The 12119-nt window shown below is 56.2% G+C and overlaps 1 protein-coding gene across 2 annotated transcripts in view; it reads left to right on the forward strand.

Annotated features, from left to right (window-relative positions):
- PARVB (parvin beta) overlaps positions 1-12119 on the forward strand; it is a 114488-nt gene that overhangs the window by 52939 nt on the left and 49430 nt on the right. For both annotated transcript variants that reach the window (XM_027107910.1, XM_027107911.1), the window contains exons 2-3: positions 5417-5506; positions 8502-8572. In XM_027107910.1, the coding sequence (XP_026963711.1) occupies positions 5417-5506; positions 8502-8572 (161 nt within the window). The remainder of the gene's footprint in view (positions 1-5416; positions 5507-8501; positions 8573-12119) is intronic.

The following is a 12119-nucleotide window of genomic DNA, read 5'->3' on the forward strand; positions in this document are numbered from 1 at the left end:
TCCACAATTGAGGCAGCTTTGCTGCCGTTGCCAAGTTCTTCTTTCAGCTGTGGGGCCGGGTGGGGACAGCGCGGCTGTTTTCGTTGGGTTTTCTCTGGTGTTGTCACTGCTTCGGCCTCCAAGGGCCGCGGCTCACCCGCCATGGGGTCTTTTTAATCCTCGCTGAACCCCCCGCAGGTGAGCCCCAGGGAGCTTTCCGCACCCCATCTTTGCCCCCTCCTGCCCTGGCACCCGTCGCGGAGAGAGAAGACTTTGTGTTTTCCGATCTCTACTTTCCCTCGCGGGTAGCCTTGCTCTTTTAAAGCAGGCTGCTTTCAGAGTTGTGTTTCCTAATAATAAAAAAAAAACTGTCTGAAAGCCTTTTTTTGAGGGGGAAAGAGCCTGGGCATAAATAAATTAAATATAACTAAATAAGTGAAACCCATACAAAGAAAAAGATCTCAAAAACAAAATCAAGGATGGAAACTTTGCGCTCGGCCTGGGGTGTAAGTGGCAGGCTGTTTGTGAGACGTTTGAGGTTTTAGATTTGGATTCTCTTTCCTCCTTTTTATGCACTTGTCGTTCCAATCAGGAGAGGTGGTGTGTGTTTTAAACCTTGCCCGGTCTCTGGGTGGAGTGATGGAAAGAGAACGGGCTTTGGAAGCACACGCGTCTCCTGTTCGGCAGAAGCTGGAAGCTGACGCTGACGGAGCGAGTACTGCACGCCAGACGTGGTTCGGTGTGTTTGGACTGCGTCAGGCCCAATTTCACAGACGGAAGCTGAGGCACAGAGCAAATACGTAGCTTGCCCAGGATCACCCAGCTTCAGCGGCTGAGCTGGGATCTGAAACCAGCAGCCTGGCTCCCAGTCTCTAAGCCCTTCGTTGGGCCGCCCCTCAGATATAAAGACCTACTATGTGCAGGAGCTGAGTTAGCACTGGTGTGGGCAGACGGTCCAGGAAAGAGGTGGTTACGGGGTTGGCTGCATGATGTGAGCTGGGCAGAGGGGAGCCTGGGATGGGAGGGGAGTACCCAAGATGGCTTCCCGCCTGGAAGAGGCGGCCAGCAAGCTGAGGCTTGAAGGTGGGTAGGACTCAGCTGAGCATAGCGAGTGAAGACCAGGTTGAACTGGGTTCAGTCCTGACTCTAGGACTCGTGGTTGGTGTATATCAGATGCCTTCACATCTGATAGACGCTGGCCCAGCATTGACCAAGCCGGGACCAGCCACTCCCTCATAGACTTGTTAGGAGATTAGATGAACGGAAGACAGAGAAGGTGCTGGGCACGTAGTAGGTGCTCAGGAAGCGCTAGTGGCCCTCTCCCGCTGACAGGCAGGGACGTGGGTTAGACTTTTGCTGCGACCGGGGGCTGTGAACCGGCGGCCCCCGGCTGGCCCGCAGAACTTGAACTATTGCTCACATTTATAAATTGGGGGATTCTACACAAAACCCAGAATTTCCAGCATTTTTGGAAAAGCTCCTGTGATCTGGCGACCGTGGTCTGCGTAGCCCACGCTGCGCCCCGGGGCTGAGCGAGGCGTGGCTGTCCCCAGAGGGGCACTGGAGCTGTCACGCGCTCTCCCTGGGTCTCCTCCAGCCTCCCTCCCTCCCGGCACGTACCCACCCCCCTGTCCCCATGTGGCCCACGGCCCAGAGTGTCACCGCGGGGAGGTGAACCTGGGTGCCTTGGGAACACGTTGGCTGTAGGGTTCAGGGTGGACAAGGGCAGACACTTAGGACTACGATGGCTCCTCGGCCCTGGCACGTCGAGCCCCAGGTCCTCTGAACGCCCACACGCGCTGTGCACACCAGGTGCCCCTGGATCTTTCTCTGTGACACAGATAGTCGGCATTTCCAGTCATTGACGTGTCTGACTTTCTGGCAAATGGACGAGTACTTTCAAAACCAAGACATTCCTGGGATTAGGGGAAAGCCACTGACCTGGCAGAGCGGGGTGCTCGGGGAGAAGCTGTGGTCCAAGGGGAGCCCCTCCTTCCAGACCCTGGACTGACCCTCAGAAGACCAAAATCAGATTTCCACTGAAGGCTCCTCAGTGAAGGGGCCGTGTCCCTCAGGGAACCCAGGCCGTGAACAATAGCGGAGCTCCAAAGGGGCCTCACTGAACCCCGCTGTGGTTCAGCATGGACGTGGCCGCCACAGAGGGCTTCCGGAACCCCAGCTCTGCTCAGTCACCCACAGGCTTTGCATGGAGTCCCAAAGTCCCTTTTTCCAGGATTCCTGCTTCCTCTAGGAAGCCTTCCCTGGTTTTCCCTGGGATGAACTTCACTGATTCCTCAGAAGCCCCTGTGAGGTAGGTACCGCTGCCACCCCCCGCGTTCTAGACGGTGAAACTGAGGCTGAGCAAGGTGAAGGGACTTGCCGGAGGCCACACGCCAGCACGTGGCACAGAGAGAGCCGAGCCCTGGGCTCGTGGCCACAGACCCTCCTTGTTTTCCTCCGGGCTTTCTGCTTAACAGGCCTGTGGAATGTGCCGTCTGGGTGGGTCTGTGAGAGCATCTCTCATCTATTAAAGCCAAGAGATCCTAGGCCCTGTTTAGTGTTATCTTTGATGTTGCAAGGGCGGTGTGGAAATTCCTCTGTTTTTATGTGACCCAGTTTCTCTGCTTTGAAAATGTCGTTCCTGTTCTCCTGCCCGCTCCCTGTTTTTGAGACCAGGCAGCAGGGCTCCTGGAAGCATCTCTTCATCTCTGCACCCCACACCCCCATCTGCCACCAGTTGTTCTGGCCCACGGCCCGTGTCCAGGCCAGCGGATGACCCGCGTGGTAGCTCTGGGGCTCCTGGGAGGAGCTACGGGCTCACAGTAAGGACGCACCTGCGTGGCTCACCTGTGCCCTGAAGCCCACCTGTGCGACCCTCCACTCATATGAAACCAGGGCCTTTTGTTCTTCCTCGGCCGTGAACATAACCGTGGCAGACGGCCTTGACCGGAAGAGACCTCCCTGGCCTTTCTGTCCTCCTTCTGTGACGCTGGCCCAGGAGACCAGAGAGAGGAGCCCACGGCTGCTGCGCACACCCCCTCACACAGTTCACGTACATGCCTCTAGAATATGCGAGAACTTTTGTGAAAAATCCCCTTTTCCTCTTTCCCTTTCCTGCCTTGGAAAGCTCTTTGCTGGTTAGAGACTCTTTGTAACTTGTTATATAGTAAAAATAATTGCTGAAATTTGGTCTGTTTTCTCAGCGGGACTGAGCGACTGGAGGGGATCTTTGGAATGGGGAGTGGGGCCGGGCGGGGTGCGTCTCCAAGTCCTTTGCTCGTGAAGGTGTTAACACGTGTCTGCTTCTTACACAGAGTTAAGCTAAGGATTTGGGGATCAAAAGATGGCTGTGCATGGGGTCTGCTCCTGGGATCTGGGGCGGCAGGGAGGCTGTGGCTGTCTCCAGGTGCAGGGCTGGCCTCCAGACTGCAGTATTGTTGGGAGGGATCCATTTTTTCTTCCCTCTTCTTTTAAATTGCGGTAAAATGTACATAACATAAAAGGTACCATTTTAACCCTTTTTAAGTGTACCGTTCAGTGGCACTAAGTTCATTCACGTTGTTGTGTAGCCATCACCACCCTCCATCTCCAGAACTTTTTCATCTTCCCAAACTGAAGCTCTGTCCCCGTTAAACACCGACTCCCCATAATTTCCCCCTATTTTCAGCCCCTGGCACCCACCATTCTACTTTCTGTCGCTGTGAATTTGACTGTAGGGACCTCCTGTAAGTGGAGTCATACAGGGCTTGCTGTTCTGTGTCTGGCGTATTTCACTTAGTATACCGTCCTCAGGATTCATCCATGCCGTAGTATGTGTCAGAATTCCCTTCCTTTTTCTGGGTGAATAGCATTCCGTTGTGTGTATGGACCATATTTATCCGTTCATCCGTCAGTGGACGCTTGGGCCGTTTCTACCTTTTGGCTGTGAATCGTGTAAGTCATTGCTGCTGTCGGGTGTGGGTGTGCAAGACAGCCCATTTTTTCACAGTCTTGTATCACGGCCTTCCTGATGTTAGAACCCAACGTCCCGGGCCCCACTGCCGTGTTCCTCGTGAGGGACAGAGGGTGGCTTGTCCCCAGAGCTGGGTCTATGGCTGAGTGCAGGGAGCCCACCGTGTGCCCAGCTCCGGCCTCAGGACCTGATGTTCATCGTTTCATTAAGTCCTTCCAGGGGACCCGACGTTTTGAGAAAACAGGCAGAGAGGTTGCCAGGCATGCCTGGGGTTGGGTCACCCTGGCCTGCCTGTCCCAAGGCCATCACGTCCTGTCCCCTTGCTACTCTGTCCCCTGTCCCCTCAGGTCCCGGAATTGGAGATATTCAAGGTTCGAGGTGACTGCAGTATTGAAAGAGGAAGTAGGTTTCCACCTCTGAGGACGTTTCATTACAGAGGCCTTGAAACTAACACAACGTTGTAATTCAATTACGATTTAAAAAAAAAAAAAGGAAAAAAGAGGAGAAGGAAGGCTGGGCACTTGTCACTGGAGCTCACCGAGGAAGAGGCTGGTTTTGGAGCGTGTGGTCGGGGACTGTCACCCAGCAGTTCTCAGCCAGGGCTGGAAGGGTGCCCAGCGCCCCCTGCACCCACTGGATGGGGGCTGGAGCCTGGAGTCCGATGCAGTTATGGCCGGTGGAAGAAATGCGCCGTTAGCCCCCGATGTCCCGGGGTGGCCCCCTGGCCAGTGTAAGTCGAGATGCTTTCCTGGAACGTGTCTAGTGCGGGGGGCGAGGGATCCCTTCTGTACCGTGGCATCCAGGCCGCCCCTCTCATCACGTAGCCAACCCTGCGGTCCCTGCGACTGTTCAGGGCGCCCTCCTCCCCAGCCCCCGGCACCCTGTCTGCCCTCTAGACACGGTCCTGTGCTCCCAACTCCAAGCCTCCGGATCCAGTGTGTTAGATTCTGCTGTGTGTTTCACTGCTCCCGACCCTGGGCATCACCTAGCATCAGGCCAGCCGGATTCTGTCCCGTGAATGTGGCCACGGACGACGGCACCGCCTCGCCTGCTGCGTGCCGGGAGGGTCTTCACACCCAGAGTCCACGGCCGAGGACATTGCTGTCCAGCAGGGGGAGGGGAGCCCGCCCTTTTCAGGCCCTGTCGCTGTGATCCAAGCTTCGTCCATCTCAGCAGCCCTGGGTGGATCTGGAAGCACCCAGAAGCTTCCATGACATCGTCGTGTGTTGCAAAGAGGGGTGAAAACAGCCTGGCCGGGCTTGGCGAGCATCGGGAACTCTCCGTCGTGGGTGAAGAATTGCAGAATGTATTCTTGGTTCGGGGCATTTTTCCTTGGACTCTTTCTGGGCAACCAGCCATTTAGGAATGTTTGTTAAATGCTTAAAAAACAGGAGTTGATTTCGCTCTGTTTCCACTGCCAACATGCGAGGCCACAATATTCCATTTCTACTAACTGGCTTTTTCCTTTCTCTTTCTGCCTGACAGTGAGTGACTTGCAGGAAGAAGGGGAAAATGCCATGAACTTGCCGATGTCCCCTGCCTCGGTGGAGATCCACCCCGAAGACACCCTGCTCGGTATTATCGGTTTCTCCAGCTCCTTGTCGTGGGCGAGTTGAGCTTCCCAGCTTGCGGTTGGTCTGGGAGGGGCTGAAAAGGAGCATTCGTGGCCTTTTGATCACACTCAGACGTCACATGGGGCTCTCAGCTCAAGGTCACGTTGAGAAAAGTCTGTAGGAAAAAAGCAAGCCTTCCCTTGTAGGTTACTGCCTTTCTGATTGCAAATGTCAGTTTTATTGTGATTTGAGTATGATGAGGCCAACGGATCAGGAGCTGACTGCCACGGCAAAGGTGGTGTGTTAAACTCACGGTTCCCAAGGCGACAGGGAGGGCAGCAGCCTTGGGCAGGAGGCAGAAGGAGTGACGGGGAAGCGCGGGCAGAAGCCTTTATTGTGGTTGTCACAGGAAGGAGTGAGTGAGGCAGGGTTCATAAGCAGGTTTGGATGGGCTGGGCTGGGTAATTCCAGGGGCCTCTGGGACACAGGGGCTGCCCCGAGTTGTCTGTACCTGGTCCCAGGTGATTAGGGCAGGGGCTGTTGGCTGGGTGTGTAAGAGCCCTGTGTGAGCTCAGTTAGAGAGGTGTCTGGGGGGTGTGGGCTCTGGGTTGGTTGTTTGCACGTGGAAGGCACTCCCAGGGGACACGTTTGCTGTTTTGGGAATCAGCTAGCTCTGAGAGTAGAGTCCCTCTAGGTACCCAAGGCCCCAAGACGTCAAAACATTAGAAAATACAGAAAAAAAGAAACACGATTAACATACCCCCCATCTCTGCACAAGCCGGAGTGGCCTCCATGCCAGGGGCCTGCTAGGTGGGACCTACCAAGTGGTACCGGCCCTGCACTCACCTCCTCAGGACCGCATCCCAGCCGGCACTGATGAGGTGGTGGCCTGGACACACTTGCCTTAAAGTGTGTTTTGGGATCCGATGGATCTGGAAGGCAGTCTCGGAACATTCCGCTTCTTTCCAAACCCTGCCTGGTTCAAAGGGAAGTCCCGGTTGATGCCTCTGTTGTGGTTCCCACGACAAGGCCAGGCCAGCAAGAGCTGATGGGGAAGAAATGCAAACGCACGTCCAGGCGGCCGACCTGCAGCCAAACGCTGGACGGGCTCGGAGGTGCCGCTGGCATCCCCTGCGGCGTCCCCTCCGCTCTAAGAGCGTGACCTTCACTGATGCTCTTCTGTTTTGTCTTCAGTCTGGCTGCAGCCGCTGCCCAGGCAAGTGACCCTCTCCCAGGAGACACTGGGGATGAACACTGTCTGGAAATTACCCCGATTCAGAGCAGGGTTTCTCCCGAACCCACCCTGTGCTGTGGGCATTTGGCACCGGATAATTCTTTTTTTTTTTTTTTTTTTTTTGCGGTACGCGGGCCTCTCGCTGTTGTGGCCTCTCCCGTTGCGGAGCACAGGCTCCGGACGCGCAGGCTCAGTGGCCATGGCTCACGGCCCCAGCCGCTCCGCGGCATGTGGGATCTTCCCGGACTGGGGCACGAACCCATGTCCCCTGCATCGGCAGGCGGACTCTCAACCACTGCGCCACCAGGGAAGCCCCGGATAATTCTTTATAGTCATTCAAGGTGTTGATCAGCATTCCTGGTCTCCACCCACTAGATTCCCCCGGCCCACTCCCCCTCCCCCTCCCCACCCCACCCCACCCCCCGGCTGGGACAACCAAAAACGTCTCCAGACATTACAGCGAGTCCCCTGGGATGGGGGTTCGGGGGACTTGATAGCTTCTGGCTGAGAACCCTGCCTTAGACCAGCAGGAGCGCTAGAAAGTAGATTTACTGTAAACGTGGGACGGGCTATTGTTTTGTCAATACGCCTTGAACCTGCTTTTCCCTGGACCCTAAGTCGCCTGTCTTACGTTTTTCTAAATAGCTGCTCTTGGGCTGGGAGTTGGCATTCTTCCGTTTGCTCTGTAAGGTTCTGCTGGCCCCTGAAGCTCTTGTGACCTTGATAAGAACCACCCTGGTTGGGCTTCCCTGGTGGCTCAGTGGTTAAGAATCCACCTGCCAATGCAGGGGACACGGGCTTGATCCCTGGTCTGGGAAGATCCCACATGCCACGGAGCAACTAAGCCTGTGCGCCACAACTACTGAGCCTGCGCTCTAGAGCCCGTGCTCCACAACAAGAGAAGCCACCACAATGAGAAGCCCGCGCACCGCAGTGAAGAGTAGCCCCCTCTCTCCGCAACTAGAGAAAGCCCATGTGCAGCAATGAAGACCCAACGCAGCCAAAAATAAATAAATTAAATAAATTAAAAAATATATATATAGAGAAATATCTCATAAGCAATCACAACAAATAAACTTAAAAAAAAAAGAATTTTTGCTGTTGTGAAGCCTCTGTCACTCAAAGCCATTTCATTCCCACCAACGTGGACAGGGTCCCAGCCGTGGGAGCCTGTATGGGCCCCGGGACCCTGGTCATCTCTGCCCGCACGTCCTAGGGGCCAGAGGTTGTGCTTCTTTTCTGTCCTTTTAACACCCCTGCTCAGTTTTGTTCTGCGACGTGTCTGGTGTCTGTGGGTCTTTCCCCTCTGCCGTCCACTTATTACCACTGCGTCACTCCCTCCGTACAAGCTCACTGGTGCCCGTGGTCCATGGATCGAGGGCAGACACGGAGGGGAAAACAGATAAACAGAAACAGAATATGGATAAACACGCTTTGCTGTGAAACATCCTTTTTTCCCCCTGCTCTTTCTAATATTTTTGTCCGTATCACCTTATGTAGTGGCGAGCTTTCTCGGTGAACGCCAGGTCTTCCCCGGGTTTATTAATGGTGGCTTTTCCACAGATCCGATTCAGACCTGCGTGCACCCCCCGCCCTCCTGAAAGATGGGGGCGGATGCTCCATTGCACCCTGGGAGGCAGTTCTTCCCGGGCCGTGTGAATGGCTGCAGGGCTGCTCAGTGAGAGGACCACGGGGTCTCTGCTCTCAATTGCCCCCATCTGTGCAAGGGAAGCCGGCTCCCCACCCCCCGCGACGCTAACCCCCCTGTCCTTTGTCCCTGCAGAGGAGAACCAGGAGCGCACGGTGATCGACCCCACCTCCAGGGACGACCCCAGATTCAGAGAGTTGGTCAAGGTGAGGACGAGTGTCCTGGCTGGGATGTTCTTGGGAGGTCAGATCTTGGGGTTCAGGCTCTTGTGGGCCAGAGGAGCAAAGCTGGGGGCTGGTTAAGGGGCCTTACTGCTGCGTTTGGTCAGGGGGTGTGAAGGATGAGGCTGGACGGCCTGGAGCATCTCCCAGGGGCCCAGCCCCACGGGGCCTCTCCGACGGCCGGCTCCCCGTCATGTGCTGGACCCAGTTATGCGGGGACCCTTTTCTTAACACTTGGAATAAGCAGCTGCAGTGAGCGCTCACGGTGCCTTGCAGACCGGTTCAAGGCGTTCAAACCCTTTCCGGAGCGAGAGGGGCGGCGTTCAGAGGAAACTGAAAAGCGGGCACGTGGGCCCCCTCTGGATCCTCATTGGATGCTGGTGCCCCTGCGCTGGGCAGCGGTCAGGTTCTGCAGCGTCTGGACGTGTGGGGACCGGCGAGGCCAGAGGATGGCTACCTGGTTTCAGAAAGTCAGGGAAGCAAGGCCAGCCAGGGCCGCTGGCTCTGGGCTCCTTTGGGGCCGTGGCGGCTGCGCGTCTCTCCCCACTGGTCTCTCGAGCCTGGCTTAGCGGTGAGGTTTCATTCGTTGCGTTAACCTTTGTCGGAGCGAGCGTGGGTTGCAGTTTGATGCTCTGATCTAAACCACAGCAGGGCGTCAGAGGTAATCCCTGGGCCGGCAAGGGCTCTGACAGCGTCGTCACCTGCGAGCCCAGAGGCCAGTGGACCTGGGCTGTGCAGACGCCGTTTAGGGCAGTGCCACACGCATATCCTATGAAAAGGGCTTTTTCAAAAGTTTCTCCACCTTAACCGCTGCGGTTGGGCCCAATGAGGGCACGACTGCCTTTTCACGAGGGCTCCTTCAGGATAAACAAAACCTTTGCAAGTTGTAGCTTTTAAAGAACTGAAATGGAAAATGTCTGTTTTCAGGCCCCCCCCCCCATAATGTTGATTCTGAGCATCTTAAACTGCCTAGTTGATTAAGATTTCTTTTTTTCCTGAATACCCACTTTGTTATTCTGAACAGAAGATTGTCGGTGAGGAAAAGTAACCCTGCACTCCAGCGACTAAAATGTTCTCCACGGGCGATATTTGAGTAGTAGAAGGGGATGCCCTGTTTCTGTCAGGGTTCTCCAGAGAAACGGAATCCACAGGAGATGGCCCTATCTCTCTACCTCTCTATCTCTCTCCATCTCTCTGTCTATCTCTCTCTCTATATATATATATATCTCTTCTGTCTCTCTCTGTATCTATCTATAGAGACTTATAAGGATTGGCTCACGTGATTATGGAGGCTGAGAAGACCATGATCTGCCCTCTGCAAACTGGGGACCAGGAAAGCTGGTCTGAGGGCCTGAGAGCCCAGGACAGGACTTACACGTCCCAGGCAAAGAGAGGGCGAGTCCAGCCTTCCTCTACCTTTTTGTCCTATTCAGGCCCTTCCTGGATTGCACGCCACCCACCCACGCTGGCCTGGGCCCTCTGCTTTACTCAGGCCACCGATACAAATGCTAATCTCTTCCCGAGACACCCTCACAGCCACGCCCAGAAAGGATGTTTAATCGGCAGCCTTGGCATCCCGTCCAGGCCAAGCTGACACACAAAATCAACCCTCACGTGCCCCGCTCCGATTTTTCCTTCCTCGACACGTAAGCAGAGCTTGAGAGCACGCGAGCATCTTCTCCTTGAAACAAGACCCAGGGGGCCTGGTGTCACCCTCACCTCCATATGGGGACTCCGAGAGAAGTAACTCCCCCACCCCCAGGTTACGCTCTGAACCAGTGAAGTGGCCGGTCTTGAATGAGTCTGTCCGTTTGATGCCTCCTCTGCTGAGCCCCGGTTGAGGGTCCGGAGCTGTGCTGGGCCCCGGGGCTGCGAGATGAACCGGTCACCTCCCTGCTCTACGGGGTCCAGATCCGCTTCACGCTCCTCCTGGACCCACTCACTCGGCCCTACCCGCCTCTGCCTCAGGAGACGACAGGCATTTTTGGCCTCTACCGGATGAGGGCCGGGCAGCTGCGTGTCCTCTATCCACCCACACAGAGGGACCACAGCATCTCTGCATCCGGGACCAGCCCGACGGGACCTGCGGAGGCTCTGGCAGCCCCTCCAGCCCCGGACTCCGGGTTCAGATGAACGACCACGTCTGGGGCATGGAGTGTGCCGACTGGAGGGGCTGGGAGTGCAGACGTTGACATCCTGTGGGGCAGAGCAGGACTGAGGACCCGAGGGAGTGGGAGTGCACGCCTCTCCCTTTCTTCCCCGTCGGGCAGTTCTGAGAGCCGTGCTTCCACGGGAAGTTGGCCGTGTGCTGGGCGTCAGCTGGGTTTCCTTCCGAAGCTGCGGGCGGCTCAGGGGTGCACCTGCCTCCCTTCCCTCTCCCCTCACTCTTGCTAGTCTGGGGTTAGGGTCCCCCCAAAAGCCGCAGCAGTCAGCTTGGCCCTGGGCTCTCTTTCCTGGGGAACCCAGGTGTGGTGTGCTGAATCATGGCCCCCAAAGATGTCCACGTCCTAGCCTCTGGAACCTGTGACTGTTACCTCCTTATATGGCAAAAGGGACTTTGCAGATGTGATTAAGCTAGGGGTGTGGAGGGAGGGATGACCCTGGATTGTCCGGTGAGCTCACAAGTGTCCTTATAAGAGCGAGGCAGAGAGAGATTTGACCGCAGGTGATGGTGGCAACATGAGGGTGGATACGGGATGCCACGCTGCTGGCTTTGAAAATGTGGGAAGGGGCCACGTGCTAAGGAATGTGGGCTCCCCTAGAACGTGGAAAAGGCCAGGAAGCCTTCCCTAGAGCCTCCGGAAGGAATCAGCCCTCCTGACACCTTGGCACTAACCCGGTGAAACTGGTCTTGGACTTCTGACCTCCAGGACTCTGAGGGAATACACTGGTGGTTTGGAAGCCCCAAATGAGTGATAATTTGTTACAGCAGCCAGAGAAACCAGTACACCAGGCCGAGTTACCTCCTGTCCCTAAACCGCCGCATCCCTTAGCTGTAGCTGAGGGTCCCCGTCCCCTTGGGAGCAGGGCCGGCCTTGCTGCCTTGCCAGTTCCCAGGAAGGGCCAGCTGTCAGACACATAGAAGTCTGCTCCCACGACCATCCCGCCAGCCTGCAGCACATACGCCTGGAGATGGGCAATTTCTGGAAGGTTCCCCCTGCCGTCAGACGGCAAATCGTACCTCAAGGCTGGTGGCTTATCTTCTAAAATAAGCATGAACACAGCAAACAGGCCGGCGCCGTCGGGCGGGCTGTCTGTGGCTTGTTGGTTGCTGTAGTGGCACGTGGAGGGGATGTATGTGAAATACTAGTTCTCACTGACTACAGGGCTTTTGAACAGAGACGCACGCGTGCTGGTGGGGGTCTGGGCGATGCCTGGGCTGAGCGCCAGCTACCCTGGGTGGTTGTTGTTTGTCAGGTAAGGGGGAGGCTCAGCGTATCCCTGAGTCGGGGTTCCCTCACGACAGGGGGCTGTCAGCACCTCCTTTTCTTGGCGTGGGGAGGAACTGGCCCCAGGGCCAGGCAGCCTGTAC

This window comes from Aethalodelphis obliquidens, unplaced genomic scaffold (assembly GCF_003676395.1).
Source record: "Aethalodelphis obliquidens isolate GAN/ISIS:26980383/991018 unplaced genomic scaffold, ASM367639v1 scaffold8, whole genome shotgun sequence".
In the NCBI taxonomy this organism is placed as follows: Eukaryota; Metazoa; Chordata; class Mammalia; order Artiodactyla; family Delphinidae; genus Aethalodelphis; species Aethalodelphis obliquidens.